Source organism: Patiria miniata, unplaced genomic scaffold (assembly GCF_015706575.1).
Source record: "Patiria miniata isolate m_02_andy unplaced genomic scaffold, ASM1570657v1 HiC_scaffold_2, whole genome shotgun sequence".
Lineage (NCBI taxonomy): Eukaryota > Metazoa > Echinodermata > Asteroidea > Valvatida > Asterinidae > Patiria > Patiria miniata.
In genome coordinates this window covers 2,843,488-2,869,556 of record NW_024037058.1, presented here as the reverse complement: position 1 = coordinate 2,869,556, position 26,069 = coordinate 2,843,488, and the positions used below count along the sequence as shown (strand labels likewise).

Sequence of the window (26,069 nt, the reverse complement as noted above, 5' to 3'; positions counted from 1 at the left end):
TGATTGATGCAGTACTAAAGGGGTGTTGGACTGGTTGTTTCATGTGCCAGTCTTTTTTCTTGCATTGCATGTTTTTACTATCTTAAGTTTTGGGGCTCTCATACACAGTATTGAGAGTCCCACATTGAGAGACTACAATTTGTCGTGATCTGGCAATAACAGGGTTCGAGTCCTGTAAATCTTTTTTTGTTAATTTAATCCCTGGCCCCAAAAAGCCATCCAATTTCCCCCTGAAAACAGTCACAAAATTGCCAAACACATTTCCTCACATGTCAGTAGAGTTGAAAATGAAGATGATGGTACTAAAAAAATGAACATTCCCATTTAAAGGGGCCGAGGCCACTGGTTGTGCCTCTTGATAGATCACAGACACTAGTACTGGTTTCTGCAAAACTGTGTCCACCAGAACCAATTGATAATCTTTGCAGCACAAGGAAGTTAGTAGATCCAGCTATTATTTGAATCTCTTTATTGTAATACATTTCAGGTGAGGATCCCATCTGCATTGCTTGCTCACAGACGATTCTTGATGAGCAGTTTGTCCAGGCATTGCAGTCAGAGTGGCACATTCACTGCTTCATGTAAGTTCAATCAGAATAAGCATAGAACCAAAGGCAGAGTTCGGGTAGTACTGCTCTTGGCACAGGTATTGTTCTCGTGCTCAAACAGCGGGAACACGACCCACAAACACTGCACGCTAGTGTTTCCCCTAGGCTTTTGTGATTGTGAGGTCCTATAGGGCTCGCTCAATGACAGCCATCTCTGTAGGAGAACTGCAACTACGTATTTTACACAATCAAGCACGCACTGAACAGTGTTGAAAATTTTCCAAACACGTGCGCTTGTTGCTCAAAATGTGTTTGAAATACGACGCAGCCGATGCGCGTTATGCAAGTTGACGCTCAAAATGCTGATGCACGTGGATGGTCCATAGGAAATGACGTCATTTGAACGAGACCTATACCCAAAACTGTCAGGAAACTTTAATCTGCACACCCTCACTTGCACAAATTTGAAAAATTCCCTACATGAAGGTTCAAATAATCTGTTTTGTTTGCATACAGAATAGTTGTTCTTTGAAACATTTATTCTTCATTTATAAGTATGTCAAAATGCTATACCCATGATTATTGCTGTTCAACGATTCAATAATTGGTTTCTATCAAACTCATGAAACTGATATGGACTTGAATGATTGAATAATGAAACAAGAAACTAGAACAGCGAGTGCACAAAACTTGACTTCCTGCTAAAGGATCCTCACTTAAAATAATATTTGTGTGGTAAATCACATGAGTACAAAACGTGTATGTGTCCCTAGCTTCACTGACAGTACTCTGGCTAAACTTCCAATCCAGTACATGTTTTTGCCTCAAATTGCTGTTCTAGTCATCCCCTTGCATTGAAGTGGACTGTGTGAAGCACAACGTCACTTCAGGCTAATAGTGATGGACCTTGGACTCAAGAGATCCATCGGTAAATAGGGGAAATAATAGGGGAAAAGACACTAGTGTAAAGTATATATGATAATGGAGGGAACTGGGTTTAATCCTAAAGGAGCCGGGTTATTTTGACCATCTCATAGCCGGGGTAGGGGGGGGGATTCCTCAGATCTTGGCCATCGAGTGACGAAACATTATGAAACTCGGTGCATGCATAGAACAACTTAATATGAACATACCCAAGAAATGTCATGACAATAGGCTAAATAGTTTTGGAATTATGGCTAATTAATTATTCATATGCACCAATGGTAATTCTGCTTTGTGTACACTACTATATATTTGGGGAAATTCAGTTTTCACGGCGCGAAGCACCGAAAAAAATTTCGCTGCGTGGCAACTCATGGTCAAAATTGTATATTTTTGGTATCAAAAGATGCGCAAGACTCGAGGCTAAAAAGTCAGGAAAACTTGGGTCGGGAAGTTGTTTTTTTGCAAGGGTATCGCGGAAAAAGTTGAGGGGGAGGGGGAAAATTCCGCCCCCTGGCCCTTTTAGGGTTAAAGGGGCAAAAGTAATGGACATGGTAGAAAATTGCATGATTTTATAAACAGCAAAATATAAAATCCAATACCTGTACTGTTCTTTTGTTTTTCAAGGTAAAAAAAGGGATACTGTGCTGGACATCTGTGCGTCATAAATGAGTACGGTGATACATGTGGTTGCAGAGATACAATGTACAATGTACATGTTTGCCTAATAAAATTGGAATTGAATAACAAGAATGAGTAAGAAATAATTGATGCATAATTTGACCTCCAAGAAACTGATGCAATCCGAGTGTTAAAAGTCAAAACTCTGGTACGTGTATCATTTATGGTAGGTGGGTTCTTTTAAGAAAACAACGCAACAAAATCAGGACAGAGAAAAATCCCCAAGAATCTTAATTGAGTTCTCGTTCTTCCCATTGAATTGTCTCCTCTACCCCTTCCTTGCTTCCCTTCACCCTCATATTTTGGAACAGTCTCGGCTATTTCATTTCTCCTCATAAAAGAACCCAGCTTTGATGAATTGAGAATGCCAAGGTCCATTAGGCTGAGCGTAATTGATTTAAAAGCAATTATTGCTTTGAATTTCAATTTGCCTGGCGTCTTCGCTGGATATGATTGAAGTTAGTCCACTTCAAGCCAATTAGCCATGCTGTACCTGAACCTAGTGCAGTGAATTGAATAATAGAAAGAGGAAGTTCTGTTTATAAACTCTTAATATTTTCATCTACAGTTTGTTGATGCAATGTTTGCAAAGAAATTAATTGCTCTAGGTTTAGTTGGGTTTCAACTGCTCTGTAAACAGTTGGTCAGTTTCACAAACTGGCACAAAAAGATTTCCCCCAAAAATAGTGGAACCAAAATATAAATTCGTACATACATGCAGGGTTCGCCCCCTTAACTTCTTTTTTTTTCACTAGCCAGCCGGCATGGGCGTCGCGAGGGGGGGGCAAGGGGGGGCACTTGCCCCCCCCCCCTGGAAAAGCAAAAAAAAAAAAAAAAAAAAAAAAAAAGGAAGAAAAAAAAGGGAAAAAAAGAAAAGAAAAAGAGGCGCGAAGACAAAGTGCTGTAAATTTAATGAGTTGGGGGGGGGGCAAAATGTCCCTGCCCCCCTCTAAAACTGATAAATCGAGAATGTGTTGAGAAATACAAGCATTTTTTGGCAAAATTTTTTTTTTGCCCCCCTCTAGAAAAAATCCTGGCGACGCCCATGCCAGCCGGGGCTAGTGAACCAGACTCTTAACTAGCCCACGGGCCTTTTCACTAGTCCGCAATATAATTTTCAGGGTATTTTGGCACCAGAATATAATAAAAACATTACGCATATAATTATGTATAATTTATCTTGTCAGTACTTTCAACAAACATATATAATATAATTGAATTCAAACGGATACAAAATGATTAATGTTATTAATAAATGTAATAAATTATTTATTAATATTTTTTAAATCAAATTTTAAAAAAAAGTTATATTTTAATTTTTCCCCATTTTCATTTGCCACACAAAAGCTATCAAAACTGGACCCTCATAAAGATAATAATTAGGGGGAAAAATGTAACAGTCACGAAAAGAAACTACCCAACACTGTCCGTTGGGGACAGTACCAAGTGGTATCAGGGCGCATGGACTGTCATGATAAACTGGCGCAGCCACGCATTATCGGCGCAAGTACCACTTGGCAGTGTTAGGACCTCAAAATAAATACAGAGAAGCGGCAAATGCAGACACAGAAAAGAGAGATCAAGTAAGGCTATGTGAGTTAAGTTGCAGAATTTTTTTCACCGATGGTTTTTCAACAAGCCCTGTACGTGCAGTACTGTCTGTATCCCGACGCATCCATGCCTAGCTTTTTGCCAGAGTAAATAGAGGGCTTTTTGGTGACACGGTCATTCATAAAAAGGCCAGACGGTATGCTGGAGAACACATACGGAGTCTGTGTCAGATTTCAGTGTCATCAGAGAAATGTGTCAGATTTCAGTTTCAGCATCAGTGTCAGATTTTTTTTCTAAGACCGGCTTTTTAAGAAATGCGGAAATCTCCTAATACGCAAAAAAAAATCATGCCTTATCTCAATAATTAGAGAGAGGTTTGGACTAGCCCGCTGCTGTTTTGACTCGCATTTAGCTAGCCGGCTACTGCTAAGGTCGAACTCTGCATACATGTAGTGTACGTAAATTGAACCTAATCTACATTGCTTGAAGCACGGAGGGCATACCCACTGTTGGTAAATAACACTGTTTGTAAATAACAAAAAAGGCAGCTTCAAGCGGTAAGCGAAGAATATTTCGACAAATGATGGCGTCATGATTACGTAATTGCAAAAAAAACCATCTGCGGTGGATTGGGCATTCATGTATTGACAAATGAAGTTCATATATGTTTCCATTTCTCCAAACAGTTCTGGAGAAGGATTTGCTGAGAATATGCTGAGAAGAATAAAAACAGTAAAATCTTACAAAACCAATAGGTTTGGGGCTAAAGCCCAACACCTAAAAAAAAGACTCAGATTTTTCACAGAGTATTAACATTTGTGATGTAGATATGAAGGTATTTCCTAAACTAAAACCACTGCATGTCCACTGTAGATTTAAACGAGTTACTTATTTTCAATGTTCAACTGTAATCTTCCTATCTCATTTTACAGTGCTGTGATTTATTTCACGTAGTTTGTCCTACAATAAACCCATTGAAATTCACAGTTTTGAATTGCTACCCAGAGGTCAAGTATCACCAGACAGCCATGTTTGCTTTGACACTATAGTGTTGACTTTTTCTTGACAAATATTGATTTTTTGCTGTCTCCTTAGTCATCCTTAAAAAATGTATACTCCACAGTTGGACCAAAGTTCTGTAATTCTGTTGACTCACTGTGATCAAAGTCCTGTCTTAAATCACATGGCAAATGCCAGGCCCTATCACTTCAGAAAATGTTGCTATTTCTCAATTTATTACATTTTTGTGCCTTAACATGATACCTTAATTCTCCTGAGTCCTAATCATAAAGTATCAAAGTTATCCTCGGGGAATTTAAGATATTTTTACCAATGCCCAGTCTGTCGAGTATCACACCTGAATCTGGTTACTATCATTGGACAATTTTGCACAATATTCTGGCCCATTTATTATGGTTTGTGTGCCAATAAAAAGTTATCTTCTACCTTTTAAAAGGTAATTTATCATCAAAGTTATCACAGAGGATAAATTACATGTCACTTGTGAATGCATGGACTCTGTGCAAAAGTACATGTACCCCACAACAGTTGCAAAGGGAGGATTGGAGGAGACCACTAGGAGTTACATTTGGACACCGCGCCTGACGCTCATGTTAAGCCATGGGTCTGCGCTAAGGATGGGACTTTGCATTTAATTTTGTAAACGTTTTAATGCAAACCTATAAGCACCCTTCATACATACATTGTACCTAAGACAGTTTACCCATTCCTATTGGTCAAGAGCCGGTCACGTGGCTGGTTTTAAACGGTTGATAAAGACATGGCTGGCTGGTCTTAAACACTTTTTCAGTGTAACATGAAATTTGGACTCCTACCAGTATGAAATGTGGTGCCAGCACTGTTTTAACGGTCGAATATTCACAATCCTAGCTTTGTTATGTTTAAAAGTGTTCCTAGATTGTAAAATAAGCATCGATCCTGAACCAGCAGCATATTGAAAACATCAAACACACTCAATTGTATATAGCCGGCAGTCATTAAAAACATAAAGTTAATTTCCCAGAATATATTATTAAATGGAATTTTTGCATTGGGATGATGTAAATCAATATTAGGTTTTGCCCTTCACTGATACACTGTGTACTTAGTGTGTTACCTCCCGAGTAAAAGCTGGAAAAAATCACTCGGGTGGGACTCGAACCCACGACCTCCTGCTTTCTAGTGCAGACATCTTACCACTCGACCACCAAGCTTACAGATACTGAGTGTACAGTGTTTATACATGTACGTCGGTGAAGGGCAAAACCTAATATTGATTTATATCACCCGGACGCAAACATTCCATCTTATGAATAGTTGAATGTGATACCCGCTGCTATGTACCAGTACATCAGATTCGAACCAGCCAACTGATCCCGTAAGCTCGGTGTTCGAGTGGTAAGATGTCTGCACTAGAAAGCAGGAGGTCGTGGATTCGAGTCCCACCCGAGTGATTTTTCCAACTTTCACTCGGGAGGTAACACTCTGAACATACAGTGTTTATACACCAGTGAAGTGCAAAAGCTAATATTTCTTTACCCATAATATGTTCACTACTGGGATATGATCAAGCACTGAGGTGCTTCTAATTCTTTGTAAATTAATGAATGGAAACATTCATGAATTTGGTTTTTGGTCGGTGGAAGATTTTTTAAAACTACCGGAATGTACAGTATGTAAACCTTAGTATGGAGGTCATGGAGGGGTTATTCCCGAAATCAAACCTTTTTTTGGTCCAGGTGCCTGCTCGCCAAGTCAAATTGTATTGAGTTAATTGATTGTTTTGCATAAAAACTGGGACCTTTTTCAAGTATTCATCATACACTTCTTGTATGATGGAATTTTGTGTCAAGGGAGACATGTAATGTATCTGTTGGCCTACATTGGGTTTTACCCTTCACCATATTTGTCCCAACAAAAACGGATCACATTTTTGGACTGTAATACCAGTGCATTTGGAGTCAATGAACTTGATACTTTGCACGTGATAGCACAAACTGATGGTGCTAGTTTATTTTGTCCAAGCACATTTTGTATCTACTTTCACCCTCCAATCTCCATAGAATGTACAATTTCAGCTTTAAACCAAAAAATGAATAAGTTTCCTATTTTTGTTGTCCTATTAAGTAGCCAGACTGAACATCCTGAAATCCATCTTGAAAGTACCCCTATATCCTCCAGCATTATTGAGGTCCCTGTAATCCTCTCCTATGACACAATATTGACTCAAGCCTACTGATCCGATTACATCCAACCAGCACCGAATTAATTGATGGCCTCTTAGCGGGTCATTGGGTTACTGTTGGGACTACTGTCAATGAGTACTGGAGACATTGTTTCTGTTGATAATCAGATTAGTGTATGACAAGGATGGGAGTCATCTTTACTTATGGTAAAATAAATAGGAAGTGGTAGTCATTCGTCATTTATAATTAGTTTGGGAGTGCCAGATGCAATTGATTATGCTCAAGTAAACATGATGGTGATAATGGGGTTGATCAGTTCAGTGTACTCTAGCGCATGTGATAACACAGAACTGCAACTGAATCAATATGTACAACAGACCATCTTTCAATTAATTTACTTTGTTTCATTTGAGATAGAAATAGTCCACTGCACCCAAATATACATTTGTATTTTAGAGAGGTTTGTTTCTTCTCAGTATTGTACTGCAAAGCTCAGCAAAATGGCAAGAATTATACAGTAAGTACTTGTAATATGAATTGATTGAATTTACTACACGTTATTCAGTTTTTGTTTGGATATATGGGTCAGTCAAAATGTGTGACATCATGTTAGTCCTGTATCACTGGTAGCTGCAATTCACCATTCAAATATCATTAAGAACAACTTCAAATGACTTTTTTATTTGTCTGATCTCTAGTAGTTTGCTATTCATAATCACTCTTGGAGGATGACTGCATTAAGGACGTATAAAAATAATACAATCGTAGACGTCAGATGTAACGGGGACAAAAAGAGTGGACCCAAAATTTGTGGATGACCTGTGTGTGGTAAATAGTCAGAAGATGGAATGTCCAATCATAATGTCACCATAGATTTGTATACATTTTTGTATTCACCACTACTGTACTGCTAATATTTTGTGCAAAACCAATGCTCAATATTTCTTGACGATTTACGGTCCAAGAGTCGAGAGAAAATTACTGTTCATTCTCTCAGGACCCACATTTTTTGACCCGAACAAATTACCCAAGCTTTACTGCATGCCCTGCAGACACACATACAGTGCACCATGGTTCTTGCTTTTGAGTATACCCAAGGGCCAGACATGCCCTAGTATCTACACAGTAATAATCAAGGATCATCGGGCATTTTCAATTTTGTCTTGCCTTGTGCAGAAGATGGCTATATTTAGCCTGTTTTTTCCTGTGGGATGAAAATGAAATGCTCAGGTAGCTTGTCTGCATTTCTGCAAGTCTTGCATCTTGGAGTTACACATTTATCCTGTAGGTATTTGGCAAAACCCTTACAGTGACACATCGATCAGTTGTTTTTCTCATACATAAGTGTATCATTGTATACTAGTAGTTGCATAATTGTACACTTGTTAATGTTTACATAATAAAGAGGAATACAACAAGGATAATGTCAACACTAATAGTTTTGTTTTCTCAGAGAGCACTACAAAAGATAATGTCTGTCTTTTTACTTTGGCCTTGGGTTTAAAAAGCAGTTTTGATGACAATCAAACTTTGAATTACAATGTAGTTTCTGGAAATCAAGTTGTTAATTAACACAGAACATAATAGCAAACACCTTTTTGGTTAATTTCACCCCGAGTGCCCACAGTTTCAAAAGCTACCATGTAGACCCTCAAATATGTTTTTATGATATGTACTTGTTTGTTTAGACTTCTAAATTATTGGTGCTAGGTAGGAATTCTCAGAATGTCTAGCCAGCCTGAGCTCTCAACTGTTGGATTGTTGGGAAGTACCCGGTATGTGTACATTCAACACCACATACAATAACTTGGCATTCCATACTCAAGTTGTTTTCAATTGTTTCCTATTGTCTGTTTGTATGTAGGAAATTTGCTTTGAATGCTAAAGGCTGCAGGCCTAAAATGGGCCAAATATTGCCTACACGAGCCATATCACGATTTGCATGTCCTCAAATAGTCTGCTATTGGAAGATTTTGTGGGCCATGAACTCGAGGGTAGTAGTAAACAGAAGGTTGGAAGCCGTGAACAGGGCTGCGCAAGCTTGCGTTCCTGTGAAATTTGGGTGAAATTGAGCACTAAAATTGCTTTTTTTTGCAATGTTAGTGTAGGCATCATTTCAAAATGGCGATGGACTTCAGGACTATTTTTAGGGGTGATCATCTTTGGATGAAAATTTCTCCCAAAAGTCATAAGAGTACCCTGAAAAATTGAAGAGAAAATGAAAGATGATGAAATAAGCTTTAATTTGATGTGTGTCTCAAACACCTTGAGAGTTGTGAGTAGTTTCTAAATGTTTGGAATTTGGCATAATTATCACTAGTGACACGGGGGTCTATGGCATTTTATGTACTGGTCTGCAACCTTAAAGCAATGTTTTGTCCCCCAGCAAATTGTATACACTGTGTCTCCCATTACCAAATGTCTCCCTTCAGCCTGTATGGGCAACTCTTAGTACCCATACAGGCTCTAAGTTAAGCTAATCCCATCCATCTGTTTCTGATCCAACAAGCCATTCAAAATACAGCTGGGACTAAATTTGTTAGGACAGTCTAGTAAAGATTCTCCCAGAGTGCACAGAGTTCTGTTTAATTGCTTCAGAATGGCTAATCACTGGAAGTCTTTTCACGGATCTGGTCTACACAGTGGGACAGATTTAGCCCATTCATTGGCGTCATGGTATAATCTTATACTGCCCCTCTCTCTTCACTGGTCTACAACCAGTCTAAGTCACAAGTGACAGTCAGTCAGATAAGTACAAAGAGGACACTAGGCTGGCTCTACAGGAAACACTACAGCACCTGAGAATGACTGAGGTCACAACTTGCTTAAAAAATTTAAATTTGCACATTACCACTGCTCTGCTCATGAGTCCCAAACCATCTGAGCTTTGTACTTGTACATGTATGTATCTTTTTAGTTTGATGCCATGGTACATCAGAGGAAATTGAACAGTACATAAAGTATGGTACTCCACACAGTGCAAATGTACTGTACTAACCCAAACATCTTAAGCTCCACTCAAATTTACCTCCCTGTGGAGAAATTCATTCGTGGTAAAATGCTTTACCCATGGACATTCAATATGGTAGCAGCAAAGCCCACAAAACAACTTACAGTTCAATCCTAAGGTGTAAATCTACGTGACAACAAAAAAGATTTTGGTTGTTTTTACTCCTGCAATTCCAAACACTTTACTTGGGCACAACATTGTACTTTTCATTGACCAAAGGTGCAAATCTTATAAGACGAACATTGAACACTTTCATATACTGAGAATGTAGTGGTGCACACCTGTAAAGAAGCATCAGTTATCATTGAACATCTTCTGCCTCATGAGGGCGCTGTTCAAGCTCACCATGGATACCTCGGTAGTTCATTTTTGAGCTCCTATCCTTGATGTTCATGGTTGCTGACTAATCCCACCCCTCCCCTTCCTCCAGGAACTGACATCCCTGACTCCAGGGTTGCTAAATGAGACGTGACAATCCAGTCTCCAGGGGCCTGAGATGCGGAGAAGGGGGGGGGGGTAGTAGGGAAGGAACAAATCTGAGATTGTAACAACTTAAGTGCTGATAAATCGCTTGTTGTTGGCAAACATGTGAGAAAAGTTCTTGATCTTGAAGAAGTTGGAGAACCTTATAAATGCCTCGATCAAGGCCAAAAGGAAATGACTGGACAACAAGGATAACAGCACATGTGTGTGTTTTAACAAGGGTTGCAAAAAAAAACTGTCTGCGTTTTTACAGGTTTATGCATCACATCAAGATAGAGATTTCATTGCAGACTGAACCTTAGAAACAAAAATACGACATAATGGTTCACCAAGAACTGTATGAAAGAAATTGTGGTTTCAATTTTTGGAATTTTTTTTAAACTTCTTGAAACAAATTTGTCAGTATTAATTGTAAAAAAAATTTTTTTAGGGATTACAAGTTGTTCATCAAAAGGCAACATTTGGGTGGGTTCTAGGGATCTTAATGATGTTTGGTTTAGTCTGCATGTTACCTTCCCACCCCAACCATGCCTCGATTATATTACTGAATTTGAAGCCTCATCTCACAATGATGTTATTCATGCAGGGTGTTTTTCCATTCAGTTTGAGGGATTTTTTATAAAATATAACGTTGGCAAATCAAAACACAAGCTGGGCCTGTATGGTTGGCTCCGTTACACTAATAAAAATGTACAAACACAGTGACTTTGTACATGTAGCTGGCCTTGACACCCTGATAGTGCATCCTCATCAGTGCCTATTCCATTCATGCAGATTGAGTAAACAATTAGGACTTCAAGGATTTTTAGAAAGGCAATTTCCATTTACATGTAAAGTGTTGACTAATAAGTAGATTTTCGTTTACTTCAGTTCTTCCAAAGTGCGTACATCCTTTGGTGTTAAATTTTGACCTTCGCTTATATTTTAATCAAGAAATGTTGTTAATGGACATGTGAAGTTTCAACCTGAAAATTAAAACTGTAAAAAGCCCAGATACAGTTCAAGTGAATGATGTGACAAAACGGAGGTAGAGATTTGATGAAACATTGTTTTTGATCAAGTTTGATGATTTTTGCTTTCTATCGTTTATTCCCAAAATTCACACCAATATTAAAGTTCATGTAATGCAGTCAGCAAGCTTTTCTCGTGTTTTTAATACACAGTGTATGCTACATTGAGTTACATACAATATTATTGAATTAGATAATTGTTCATATTACCTCTGTCATATAAACATGCAACACAGCTGTGCCTAAGACTCATTGAAACGCTTTCTGTTTAGTCCAATTACATGTAGATGCATAATGCACATATGCAGCTGCAGGACGAATGAATCAAATGAGAGAAAATGACCAATAATTTATACAGCTAATGTATCATAAAATGGGTTAGTTTTTTTTTCAGTTAAAAAAATGCTTCTTCCTTTTATAGCAGTTTCCGTACATTTATAAACATGTACTTATTGGAAAATTTGATGGCCTGTGACATTGAGCAGACAAAACTAATTCTTAAACAAAGATGGTATCATAATTAAAGGCATGCGATATACCCAAATCAAAGAATTTCCTTTATGTGGGGCAATAAAGATTTGATATTATTTACAACATTTTTCTCTGAGAACTTTGTAAAAATATGATGTCATTTTACTACATATGTTTATGAAACCTGACATACATTTCAATAAAGTAAATGGGGCATCTAGAAGTACATGTACATCTTGAGTGCACATGTTATAGTAATTATTCCCACATCCCTGCTTTAAACTGGAGCCAAAAACATCACGTGCGTAGAGCCCACAGACCCCAATAGACTATCTGATATTGATAACAGTGGTAGGATGCTGTGTAAGAACACCGCGCCGAGCCAGGGGAGACAGGAGCCTATACGACCAATCTACCAGGCAGTAATCTCAGATGTTTTCAGCATGGGCTGTTAACATTCCTCATCTGTGGTCCTTTATTGCCCAGAGAGGCAGTCAACATCCAGCTCTGCCGGTGATGATAACTTTGGTATGTCTTATCTCGCTCATCATCCGCTGCAAGGAGACACTGCTGGGCTTTCTGTAACGTTCTTGACTCTTGAGGATATTTCTCTTCTAAGTGTACCATGGCCTCGCGTCCATGCGGTAATTTCTTTCCAGAGAATGGGAACAGAACGATAAAATTGGATTCCGTGAACAGAAACGTCTCAGCGGGCCGGCATAGGAGTGAAGTGACTTGTTTGTATTTGATGCCGCCAGACATCAGGTAAATAACAGCAACGGGATGTACCATGCAATACAAATGCTGTGAATTGTTTCCTTATGGTGAAAGTCTGTAATTAATGTCTGTTGGTAGTTGTTGATGTTTTCTGCTTTCTATACAATATTTTCCAAACTTTGATTTTCAACAATTTCATAGTGTACGTATGTAAGTACACTACAAGTAATGGCTAAAATTGTATACATGTAGTTGTGTTTAGAATATGTACATGTATACAAATACATGTATTTTTTAGTACCCAAGGTTGTCTGTCGTAAATATTTCTTGATAATTGTCTTTATGGGACACAGTCTGTGATATGTAATTACTTTTTATATGATGTGAAGTGTGTACACACATAAACAATGTTCATTGACATGCATGATTTGATGTCTTTCGGTTTTTTTCAGTTTCTTTGTGTACATTGATAATACTTGTATCTTGTAAGAGTTTACTGCATTGCTGTATCATTCAAAACAGGAAACTTATGTACATGATATACAATTCTAGGTTATCCCTCTTTTTATTTACACAAAGTGTGTTTTTTGGAAATGCATTAATAGACAAAGTACAACAGGTAATGTGAGTGTCATTCAGTGAAATGGGTGGCACATACCGGTCCTTTCCTTCCTTTTTTCTTGTTAGGACATTGTTTACATGTATACATACATGTACATGGACATGTATAGGCCTACATGTACATGTACAAAAATACATTATGTGAACTCATAGGTAACATACATGTACATGCACGGCACATGTATGCAGCTCTGTTTTCCTATTTAAAGTGCATTTGTGTAGAATAATGTAAGTGAACATTTGCCCTTTGCCAATTTGATTCCCATCCCTCCTCCATGTACTGGTACAAATGTGCATCCCAAGACATGCGATGTGTACGTGCAGAAATGATGCTGATTTTTTTCCTTTTGCTAGAGGGCAACAATGAGCACTGGAGCAGATAGATTTAATAAGCCTCATTCTGGTTATTAAACTTGAGATTCTCCCAAAGCATCTTCATGTATGACTGGTGCGATTTCTGAAATACATTCCAGGGATGAAGATGCAGTTCAGTGGGTGATGGGGTTGATCTCCCATCGACCTTTGGTTCGCTACGATTTCTTTTTAACCACTTTGCGCCGGGATAATTTTGACATTGACCGGACCCAGGCACGGGATTGTTTTTCACGAGCCTCGATCTGCAGGTAGCACAACCTGATATTTCAGGCCCCGCTCGCTGCGAGTCGGTGGCAGACAGATATTTCCAGCCTCGCTCGTTGCGTGTTTATCCATCATCCGTTCCGAATACCGCAAAACCTTTGCCTGTATACATGTCATCCAACGTGAACTGGTCAAGTTGCTGTTTTGTGTTTTTCCACTCCTTTCCGTACAATAATTTTCTGTGACTTTTCTTCTTGAAACTGTTAAAAGCGTGTACTTAAAACTTTGAACCAACATCAAATCTGATCCTGAGGTGTGCATATTACAAGCGATTCAAGTTAGAAATTTCGACGAAATTTTATGAACAATAACTTGTCAACTGAAGTAAGTACCGTCTTCATTTTGTGTGAGGTGGTAGACATGGTATTGCCTTGGTCTACATTTTATATTTCTGGCACGAAACCAGTTGACCCTTACTTCCGGAGTAACCAGAAGTGCAACGATAAGTGAATGTAACTTGAAACGGAAGCATTAATTTCTACAATGATACAAATTCAGCAAATGTTTATTGAAAGATGCTAAACTCAAAAAAAGTCATGATGACGTCATCGCCCAAAAGAGTGCACTCTAGCAGCACCTCAGAGAAAATTTCTTTTTTTTGTGAAAAAAAAACAAATTGTCAAAATGTTACCAAATTTCTTTGGACAATAAAAATGTATTGTTGTGAAAACTTGAAAATGATAGTGTCTGTGTTCTTTTATTTAAATCAATCTTCAGTACCCATACGGGATCATTGTTGCCAAAATAATGATTCAGCTATATTATTGACAATGGGGATCCTACATGTAATGCTGTGACATCATTAGTCCGGAAGTTAGACATAATCATGTACATGTACATAGGCGTTCTTGTTATTTTAATAAAATTCCAGAACTTCTTTTCACATTACCCGCATCCTGTCAGTATTCATTTTGCACATTTTAAGTGATGACGTCACCAAACTGGAAGTAAAGTGTAAATATAAACGTAAAATAAAGTATTTCGACCCGAATAAAGGGTTAAACCAAAAAGAGCTTGAGTTTCATACTTTGCCAGTTTTTGCACAAACATATTTATAATTGAAGTGGACGGTGTCAAATTACATACATGTTGTTTTGCGCCCCATCACCCTGTGTTTGTCTCAAAACCAAATGCCAAACCTCTAGTTTATACAGTTTACATTGGGAGTTCTTGATATGCTTACAGTAGGTTTATTCCTCTCATGTGATCAGGTTTTGCACATTCAGTGCCGTTTATTAATTCTTGTGGCCATACACTGCAATCCAGTGGTCCTCGTATTGGGAGGAATTGTCTTGACCCTTCCTACACCCACACACTTACACAAGTGTGTATTTGCCTGCAATTGGGGACCCCCTATTGTCCCTCTTTTGTTTGTACTTTACTTATTTGTACTTATTTTTTAGGAAGACCTCCCATATGTTTTGTACACAATTCCAAATTGGGGACCTCTCGGAAATTGGGGACCCTATTGTTCAATGTCCCCTATTGAAAGCAGAAACAAACTCACAACCATGGCCTTTTACTTATGTTTCTTTGAAATTAATACTCCGTTTTGGGTAAACAGACTTTGTTGGTGTTTTTGCACATTCAGATGCACAGTGTGCAACAACAGATTATCGTCCTGGTACTATGAGAGGGATGGCAAGCTGTACTGTAGGCAGGACTACCAGGCAATGTTTGGAGAGTCCTGCAATGGCTGCGCTCAGATCATCATTGGACCAGTCATGGTAAGATATAAAGACTTGTAGTATGCCACACTGCACAGGCTTAGCCATAACACACGGACAGCAATGAGCAAATAGATCAAGAGCTGTGGTAAGCTCAGTGGCATAGCCAGGGTTCTCATCCTAGGGGGAAAGCCCAATTTCATCCATGCTGAAAGGTAGACAGGTTTTTTCAACGAACACCCGGCCTCCGTAAAATCGAAGGGGGGGATGGACACCATCTTCTCATTGGGGCGCTGTTCAGAAAAGACATCATGGTCAATATCAGAAAATACGGGGCGCTATTCGCTTTCCACAAGATGTTAAACGGCCAATCGCCCAAAAAAAGGGTTTTTTTGTGACAAAAAGTATTTAAACAGAAAACATAAGACTTGATTTTGAACCCGCTAATCATGGTAACTTGACTGTGTTTTTTTTGGGGGGTAGCCAAATTTTCAGTGGAGGCGGGGCGACTGAGGGACAACAATTTTTTTATGGAAGGATGTGCCCCCCACGCCCTACTGTAGCTACACCCCTGGGTAAGCTATAGATTGACTAACCATCAATGAATACATGCTAGTCAACAATTGTTAAACCAGTCTCATTGACTCCGTGTATTTGGTACCAGCGTACTGCAGTTGATTACATCTGTAGTTCTCTACGCTGTAAATCCTTGTTAATCATTTGAACCGTGTTAACCAGGGAGCTACATGTACATATAGGAGCAGAAGATTCTAACCAAACTTTTCCAAAAGGAAGCAAAAGTATCATTCCTTAATTACTCAAATGTTTTGTCCATATTATTGTAAACAATTTCACAGTTGACATGCCAGGAAACACCTCTCCACATGTAAGCGCCAGAAAATTTCAAGAAAATACATTTACTACATTGAATATTTATACAAGCTGCAGGAAGTCCTGAGGAAGATTACCAGTAAAACATGTTCAATGTATGTAAGGATGTTACCAATCCTGTCATCTCTGCAAATAATGGAATAGTTTGTAATTCCTCTTTCACAATGTGTTCACTCATTCTCCTTGTTTGGCACTGTGATGTCAACATGGTGTATCAGCTGATTCCAAGCATTTCCTGATAGCCCAATATTAGTCCGTTGACTCGGTCAATATCCTGCTGTTGTTGACATTTGTAATTATAAGTACAGTCTCCTTCTGTTACTGCTGGGAATTTTCCCAGTGACTTTTTCTTGTTATCAATTACCGTGCAATGATGACCGACACGTACAGTTGATTTGACAAGGTTGTTTTTTTTTCAGAACCAATCAGTCGTAGGGACTATTAGAAAGAGTGTATTTGTGGAATACATGTCGGTCGGGGAAAACATATGTATATTTCACTAGGCACACATACAGGGTTAGTCAATAAAAAGAAAACCCAAATGGCATGACCAATTTTTTAATGAAGTTCTGTATGTAAAGCTTTCAAAATCTAGGATATGAAAGCCCAATTAATAAGCTTTCTTTCAGTGCAAGAATCATTCAAATCACTAATGTACTTTTCAAGTTACGGAATTTTAACACACCGTTTTAGGGTTCTGTCCACGGATCACAAAAAAAGGTAAGTGTTCTTTCAGCAAAACGAAAACAATTCACATAGGGATGTACATGTATGTGAATTATTTTCGTTTTGCTGAAGAACGCACACCTTTTTTGTGATCCGTGGACAGAACTTTAAAACGGTATTTGTGTTTAAAATTCTGTAACTTAAAAAGTATGTGAGTGATTTGAATGCTTCTTGTACTAAAAGAAAGCTTTTTAATTGGCTTTCATATCCCAGATTTTGAAAGTGCTACATGCAGAACTTCATTTAAAATGATCCTGACTTATGGCGATTTTTTTTTCTTTTTTTTTCTCACCCTGTATTTGCATCTCACCGTTTTCACAAATGTGCCTTGCCCATAGTGTATCAGATAAACCACGCAAAGTGGCGATTAATCAGGCAACATTTTTCGAACTCCATACGTCTTCTCTCCCTGCAAGTTTTGCAATGGTCCCAATTGATTCTGAGGGGATGCATGTATACTTGTACCTCCACCTCCCTCTACAAAAAAATACCAACAAAAACAAAACCCCAAAAGCTAACCCCCATAGTTTATTTTAGAGTGGTTGATATTCTCCAAAGAATTTCAAAGTGCGGGTTGATTTAAGAAGGATTGATGACACCTCATGATGTTGATTTAAGAAAATGCACCTTGCATTGTTTACATTCAGTCATGTATGAATGTAGCCCTAAATTATATGGGATATTGTCCTCACTGCTTCAAGGTCTAAAAATCGAGATGGAGGGTTTAGAAGGATTGAGGCAGTGGTCTCCCCTCTACTGAAGAAAATCAAGAAATGACAGATATGATGTAGGAAGATTGATGTGGTATCCTAGTTTTGCATGGAGGCAGTTGGCGGATTTTAGAGGATTGAGGATGCATTGTAGCAAAAAGAGGGTCGAGATCGTAGCAAAAAAGGGTCGAGGGGGGTTAGAACGTTGACCCATATAGAGCCTGAAACCTGTAGCCAAAGCTGGGGACAAAGACAAGACATTTTAAAACTCCCTTCATTTCCAAGAATGACATGTATGATGAAATATGGCTGCTTGTATTTACACCCTTTGAAGTGTTGCTTGCTACATCGTAGTTGTTTTCCTCTTTGCCAGTATATGTATAACCTTGACTTGCTATCGCACTGTGCTTTCCATAAAAAAAAACAGGTCAACTTTTTAATCTCCTTGGAGCTCCTGAAATTTTCAGGGAATCCCCCACGGTCATCTTTATTCAAATTGAAACTGCTCAAACTCTTGTTATGGATGAGTTGGCTTCCGATGGTCACGATTCTACGTATTCATCATGGACCATTAGGAAGTCCACAGGATATGGTACGCTGGAACGACCGGAAAGCCCTCTCGGCATGCTCCATGGACAAGGTTGCATAAATGCTGACGTCCAACCCGCATCAATTACGACATGATTTAAAAATAAACGGGTCCAAATCAACTGTGGCTGCAAATCAACAATAAGTCAGACAGAAAGAGATCATTCATTTGCTCGGCTGTGGTGTTTGTTGCTTCATTGAATTTTGTAACTTGTGACTGTGTTGTAAGCTGCCTGTGTTGAGATGTCTTTGGAATGTCTCCGTATTTTGGTAAGCTTAAATGTCAATGTCCTCAGCAGTGCGTTTAAGTACCTGATGGATGTAGTCATGAAGTAGTTTTGAGGGCCCATAAATTAACTGTATCTTGTTTCACATTTTCCCTACGTCATCTTTTTGGTGTCATGTTATATTTTGGGGTCTCAAGTACATGTATGTCTTTCTATATGCTCACAAGTGAAGTGGATGTGATTCGCAATTCATTCATTAACACAAGTTGGTGATATCATGAACATGTGAACTACATGTAGATGTGTGTAAAGCAATGACTATAGCACTCAGCAATAGTTGTAATCAGTTTCGAAAACACAAATGGTGACTAAAGACTTTGAATTCCAGAGTGGTACCCGGTACATGTACTGGTCAGTATATCAGGTTTATTAGAATTCTGTATAAAAAGTATACTTACGTACAATTGTGCATGCACTGGATAATTAAGTTGTTTCAAAATTGATTTTTTTTTGGGGGGGGTGGGTCTATTTTCTGTGTAGTACGTTGTACACACCATATACCTGTAAATGTATACGTGTAACTTTAGGAAAGTCGTTGGTACTATAATACTTGTGAATTTCAAATACAGATGAAATCAAGCTTTTTGCTTTTCCAATGTAAAAAAAAAATGAATTACTGATGTGGCTTTGTCTTTTTTAAGTTGTGATACTTGGTTCTTTTTTGATTACAAATGCCTATGTACATCATCTCAGAGTATTGCTGTCATAGTGTTCCATATGTGCGGTCATAGGCAACGACGGAAAGGGGGAAGCAAAGAGGGTATTTCCCCTATAAGTTTGAAAACTGTGAATTTTGCCCCCTCCCCCCCCCCCCCCCCCACCACACACACACACAGACAAGCGCGTTCACACCGTTGATCATGGACATCCTATTGTCCCCCTTTTGTTTGTACTTTAACTTTTTAGGAAGACTCCCATAGGTTTGTACACGACCCCAATCGCGAACGTATGTATGCTGGGAATCGTGGACAATATTGTTCTCTTTTGTTCTCTGGAATTATTCGTTCACGGTTTGAATAGATGGACACGCCCACACTCACGTTTGTTTATGGTGTAAGTCGAGGATTTTCTATTGTTCCTCTTCCCTTTTCCTTTGTTTGTACTCCTTTGTTTTAACTTTTTCGCAACAGCTCTTATTGGTTTTGTACACGTTTTCCAACCAAGGAGTCCTCGATTCGGATTCTGACCTTGATTCACTGATGATGTTGCACGTGTGTGTCCTCGATTTACACCATAAACAAACGCAGAGATTCAGAAACATTCTGTCCACCTTTTCATGCAAAACAGTATCAGTTTTCCTGTGAGCACAAGTGAAATATGGAAATGCATTGCCACAATGCCAAGAGCAGATTGGCATAGAAGTATAATGAGCCTTGTACATTGGGCAAACTATTCAACCACATGGGTGTCAATTTATATTGCAAGGTGGTGGTGAAAACATCCTGAAGTGTTTCGGGTATTGGAAATTTAATCTGTCCATTAATTTTATTCCAACTGCTTATAAAATAACTGAAAATAAAATAGTCATTTCATCAGTGTTGGCTTTGATTTTAACAAAAGTGACCTGTATACTTTGAAGGCTTAAACACCTGTTGAGATTATATCCCCACGGAAATGACAAGTCTGCAATTAATTTTTATTCTGACTTCCCAAAGTCTGTAAAAATTTTTAACCAACTTTTGTTTTTATCAGCACTACACTAAAAAAGATCAAAATGTCAGTGCAACAAGTTTAGTCTCATGGGTGGAACAAGTTTAGTCTCATGGGTTACTATTCAGTAGCAGACTTTGCCACATTCGTGTGTGCTTTGAACTTGGGCGTCAGTTATAAAGTAAACACTTTCACATGGTGACTTGAATCAGGATCCAGATTTTGCACCAAATCTCGAACTAGATATGAGAGTTCAGTAGTCCATCCAATCATCGTAGCCTTACTCCACCAATCGTTTTCCCCAGAGTAGGTCACATGTGGTCACATGGATCAGCCTTGTTCCGTTGCATTTCCTCTATGAAAGAAGTACACGCCCCTCCCTCTCCCCACCCTAGTGCCCTATCTGTCACATTTACAACTTCCACAGATCAAATGCCAGGCTAAATCTTAAAAGCAGCCTGGTTTTCACTTGAGGAAATACTCATTAGCCATTGGCTAACAAGTCTCAGACATTAGCTTCCTTTGCCGTGTTTTCTTTTCCCGCCAAAAATCGGACAGTCACTTCTCTCCAGAGCCTAGCGCTGGACACTTAACTTAACTTCGTTACTTGGAGGATTTTCTTTCACAAGGAGTTTGACTCAGCAGTGATTTAGGTATTTTCATCTGAAAGTGGCGAACTTGAAAGAAAATTATTGAGTAAATATGTTTTTGCTGCCATTTTGTTACTTTCTGTGGAGGAAGCTTAAGGTAAGCCTGACCAAAAGTGTTGTTGGACAATGTCTGTAAATAGTAACAAAGGAATCCAGGTGGTTTAGAGCAAGCATCACATTACAACTTGTTGAACTCTCTAACTACCAAGGATGTCCGGAGTTGGTTTTTTGTAGTTTCATCACAATTGTTATTGTCTTTTCTTCTCAGAAAAAATGTTTGCCAGGAAGGAAACTAACTAGAGTAGGTCAACCACGCATGTGACCAAATAACCCACCCAGATATTTGTTTCTCTCTTTTGGCAATTTGGGAAAGACACTGAACTTTCTCTGACTGTGTGTGGTTGAAATGCAATACAAGCAAAATCTCCACCTTCGAGGATGTGAATCAGACAAAGTTCAGCCACAGATATTTTTAATTTGATGGCTCACTTTTCTTTACAATCTGAATTGACGTTGTTTTACTTGGTAGGTTGCTGGGGAGCACAAGTACCACCCAGACTGCTTTGTATGCATCAAGTGCAGTGTGTTCATCGGCGATGGTGATGGCTATGCATTGGTGGAGAGATCTAAACTCTACTGGTACGTCAAGCACTGAATCAAATCTGGCAAACACTAATAAATGGTTATCTTTAAACTGAAGTTCCCTTGATTGGAGAAATATCTTATACACATGTGTCAAAGACTGTTGTTGAAGTATGATTCTACAGGCGACTGTGGTTGGCCATATCAAAAAATATATATAAATTAATCAATTAATATTTCTAGCTTAGAAAAAAATACTGTTTAAAACAAACATTTTGTCAAAATTTTTTTTTTTTACCTTTCCTAAAAGTAACAGATTTATGGGATATCCTCCCCTTCACAAAGTTATAAGAACTACCGTTATCAAAAAATATCCTCTTAAATTGATTGCCTTCAAAGCAAACCAGTTGCCTCCTGCCCCCCCCCCCCTTCTGAATTCAAAGTTTGTAGTGCATTTACTTGCAATCATCAGTCTTATCATACTTATGTTACTTCCTGTTCATAGTATCTTATCAGCCGGAGGTCAAATATTATTTTCTTGGAACTTAAAACTGTGTGACTTTTAGCAATGATCTCAACTAAATTAGGCCATTGTTTCCTAGTCAAAGAAAGTAACGCAACTAAGTTAAGAGTAGCTTTCAGATAATCTGGCCTATGATGCACAGTACTAACTTAAACCTCACAAAAACCAGTTGATCTATGTTGTTACGCCTCAGTGATTCCTAATGGGATGCCATTTGCTGAAAACATTAAACCCGTAATCCTGAATTCATATTACATTTGAGTATGTTTTACAATAAAGTTGAGTTTCTTTTTTGGCTAGCATATTTGTTTCAGTCAATGTCTGGTCTTCAAATGTTCTTCTTAAAATTTTCTTTTCAAAGTATTTTCTTCTGCTTTCTCGTTTCAAGTGGCCAGTGCTACCACAACATACTGGTACCCATCATCTCCACGTCCCCAGACACCAGGGCTCCCCATACCGTCCAGCTGGTTACCATACCGCCAACTCCAGAGGGCCAGAAGAGGTTTTCCGTAGCGGTGGAAGAGACTCTGCAATATCCAACGTCACCAACACCAGAAACTGAAAGGGTTTCCATGCGGGGACTATGTGTTAAAGAGTGAGTCCAACATAATGGAGATATTTGGCACACATATTTTGGCTTAGAGGCAATGCACAGCGCGTACCAAAATACCCGCAACTTTTTTTTGCGAGGCTCTAGTGTCGGTGCGGAAACACGTAGCGCCATTATTTGTATACCATTTTAAAGTTGGAATCTTAACTTTATCTCTGGCATGTATTGGTTTGATATGTAAAAGAGTTTTAAAACTATTCGTGTTCAAATAAAGGCATGTCGAAAAACAAACTCAACCGATTTCAAGGAAAATCGATGATGCGGTACATCAGATGCAAACTCGACTCAACAAGCTGTTGAAATAACGACAAAAAACAACTGTTGATTTGTATTAAAAACAAATTGAACTTGAAACGAAGAACAATATTGTGAATTAATTAAGGTGTAGTCTACGTGGATCAAAAAAAAGGAAGCACAAAGAGTAAAAGGCAACGAGATCGTCACATCATAAACTTGATGAACCATTTCCACATTAGAAAAATGATTGATTTTCCTTGAAATCGGTTGAGTTTGTTTTTGATATGCCTTTACTTGAACACAAATAATTTCAAAACCCTCTTGAAAATCAAACCAATACTTACCAGGGATAAAGTTAAGATTCCAAGCTTTAAAATTATATAAAAATAATGGCAGTACGTGTTTCCGCGGCGATGCTGGAGCCTCTCAAAAAAATGTTTCGGATATTTTGGGACGTGCTGTTTACCATTTTCATTTGTTGAAATTTTATGATATGGTTCGATTTAAGGGCTAGTTATTTATAGCAGACATCATTCCACAGACCTGTTCAATGTTTTGTGCCGGTGTCCATTAGTGCTGGAAAAACACGTTTTGTTTTCAACTGTGTTAAGTGCAGCTCACTGAATTTGTCATGCATTAAACCACTGTGTCGTGGGACAAATTACATCCAACGTACCTAACGTACCGAGTGTGCACACGAAGTCAGAAGCTGGCTCATGCCTGTTAACGGATCCCTAATGTTCATGTAGTATTTGAAACAGCCGTTTTTTTCATCACAGTGATGGTTCGTACCGAACCATCATTAGTACTGATACAAAAATCCTATTTTATTTTTAAATGACAGCATACCAGGCGGAACAATTCCACAGTATGCTTGATACTATTATTTACATACAATCAAGTACATACCATTTCATAATATTTTGGCAATTTTGTTTTTGAATGTTTTCAAATGGTATCTAGATGTACATTCAAAAGCAGGATACCAGCCAAACTGTCATTTACATGTAGTGTGTATTACTTGTTACTACTGCTCTATTTTTTTGCATATTTGTTCATAGGCCTAATGGTAATAATAAAAATAATACCGGTGTCTTATACAGCGCACGTAGCTACCAACAATTAGGTACTCAATGCGCTGGTAATATGTCTATTTTTAAAGACAGGTAAATGAAGTTTATGAGAAATATGAGACTCATTACATGTATGTAGCACCTTTATAAGGCCAGTGTTACTGGATTCTTGAATGTGCATTACACAACACACGGGACCTACAGCTTTACGTCTAAGCTGAAGGACGAAGCAATAATGGTAAAGTGCCTTGCTCAAGAACACAAGCACCATGTTCCCACGGTCAGGAGTCGAACCCATGTTCCACGGCACACGATTCGAACACTGTAACCATTGGACCACAGCACCCCACATGTATATATGCCTACATGTATACAGTGAGCTCAGCCATATTTGTGGCGTTGCAGCTTAATGAATAGAACCCTTTCTAAAAACAACTAGTACAGAGCTTAATTTGCTCGTAGCAATTCAATTTCCAGGGAGTAATTAGGAGCACTTACATTTTCAGGGGGGGGGGGGAATGAAGTGTTGATCTGTGGCACTTGCAACCTTTTCAGTAATTGTGCATGTATTATACATGCACTTCACACCAAGGTGATCTGAAAATCCCACATACTTTGGAGCACACACATGCTGTTGCCTTAGATATACCCAAGGTGCGATATATAAAGGCATGACAATATCAACCCAGAATATCATAGACACTGGGCTGAAAATAGTTAATGAAAACCCTTTACATACATGTACATGTTGATTTCTTGGTGAACATTTACTGTTTGACATCTGAGGATGCTGTCATGGTTAAAAATACACAGCATACTTGTTTTATTGCACGTTTTTAAGCAGTACCCGCTGCTGTATAAGATTCCAACTGGTAAGCCAACTCATGTCAAGCTTTGTGTTTGGGTGGAGAGGTCTGCACTTGCGTGTAAGAGATCGTAGGTTCCAGTCCACAAAACAAGCGGGCATTTATTTTTCTCACAAGCATTTGAACTTAGTATAGTTTTTGCATTACAGAATTACGTCGGTTAAGGGCATAAAATTAATAGTTGCATCACCCTGACACAAAAGTCCATCAAAATAGTTTGCTTTTTAAGGAAAAATGCAATGTACATGATTGTAATGTAAGTAAAAATCTGTTACATTTTTTGTTTTTTAGGAAATTTAAGATATTCTGTTTTATGGAGGGATAAATTTTTCAATAATTGTGCCAGTCTTTGAACATTAGTTGCCTTTTCTGCTTAGGAGTCTTTGGTTATAATCTGATAATGAAGGAATTATTACAAGATTAAGCTAGTTAGGATGTAGTCAATATCAGTAGGTCAATCAGGCATTGTGTCCAAGTTGAACGCTAATCCTTCTAACAAGGTACGTCCATGTTTTCTTGACCAACACCCTCTGTGGGTAGTCAGCTCTGCTGGGACAGTTTGATATGGATAGATCACATTGCTCTTGACAGTGTTTCCCCTGGCTAATGAACTGAGCGAGGTGGTAAAATATCAAATGATGTTTGAAACAAAATTTACGCAGTCTGGGCAACTGAAAAGAATGTAGCGCTCACAAAAATCGCGATTCTGTCTTCACATTGAAATTGTGAGTTCTTGATGCATAGAGGTCAAGAAAAACGCTTTTAAATTACGCAAGATAAAAACTTTTCAATTAGTATTCTTTTATTGCCAATCTTCACAGCAGGGTGATGATATTGGCAAAAATTGAGCGAGTGGTCACTGAAAGTAGCGAGGTGGGCGGCCTCATGTTTGAATGGGCAGGGGAAACACTGGCTCTTGATGAATCTCCTGTGTAACAAATTTCTGCTACATTGCCATGCCGCACGCATATATTTGTCTATTATAAGCAATTGTATTTTTTTCTAAAATAGGTATTTCTAAAATAAGGGATGTTACTGTCGTTTAATCCTTTTGTCTGCTGTACAACTGAGCTACATTTGGTTAGGCTGGTTTTATGAAGATTCCTTTTTTCCCCTTTTTTTTCTTGACCATGGGTTTCCCAATCGCATTTGGGGATTCTTATTTATCA

General features: G+C 38.5%; 1 protein-coding gene across 4 annotated transcripts in view; it reads left to right on the top strand.

Moving 5' to 3' along the window:
• The window catches only part of LOC119727008 (LIM domain kinase 1-like), a 56,054-nt gene that overhangs the window by 6,274 nt on the left and 23,711 nt on the right, over positions 1 to 26,069 (top strand). The window contains exons 2-5 of one of the 4 annotated variants that reach the window (XM_038198887.1): positions 488 to 581; positions 15,432 to 15,567; positions 21,539 to 21,648; positions 22,503 to 22,709. In XM_038198887.1, the coding sequence (XP_038054815.1) occupies positions 488 to 581; positions 15,432 to 15,567; positions 21,539 to 21,648; positions 22,503 to 22,709 (547 nt within the window). Of the gene's footprint in view, positions 1 to 487; positions 582 to 7,326; positions 7,407 to 12,435; positions 12,629 to 15,431; positions 15,568 to 18,206; positions 18,693 to 21,538; positions 21,649 to 22,502; positions 22,710 to 26,069 lie in introns of those variants that run through there. The other 3 variants (XM_038198885.1, XM_038198886.1, XM_038198888.1) reach the window with 3 other exon arrangements.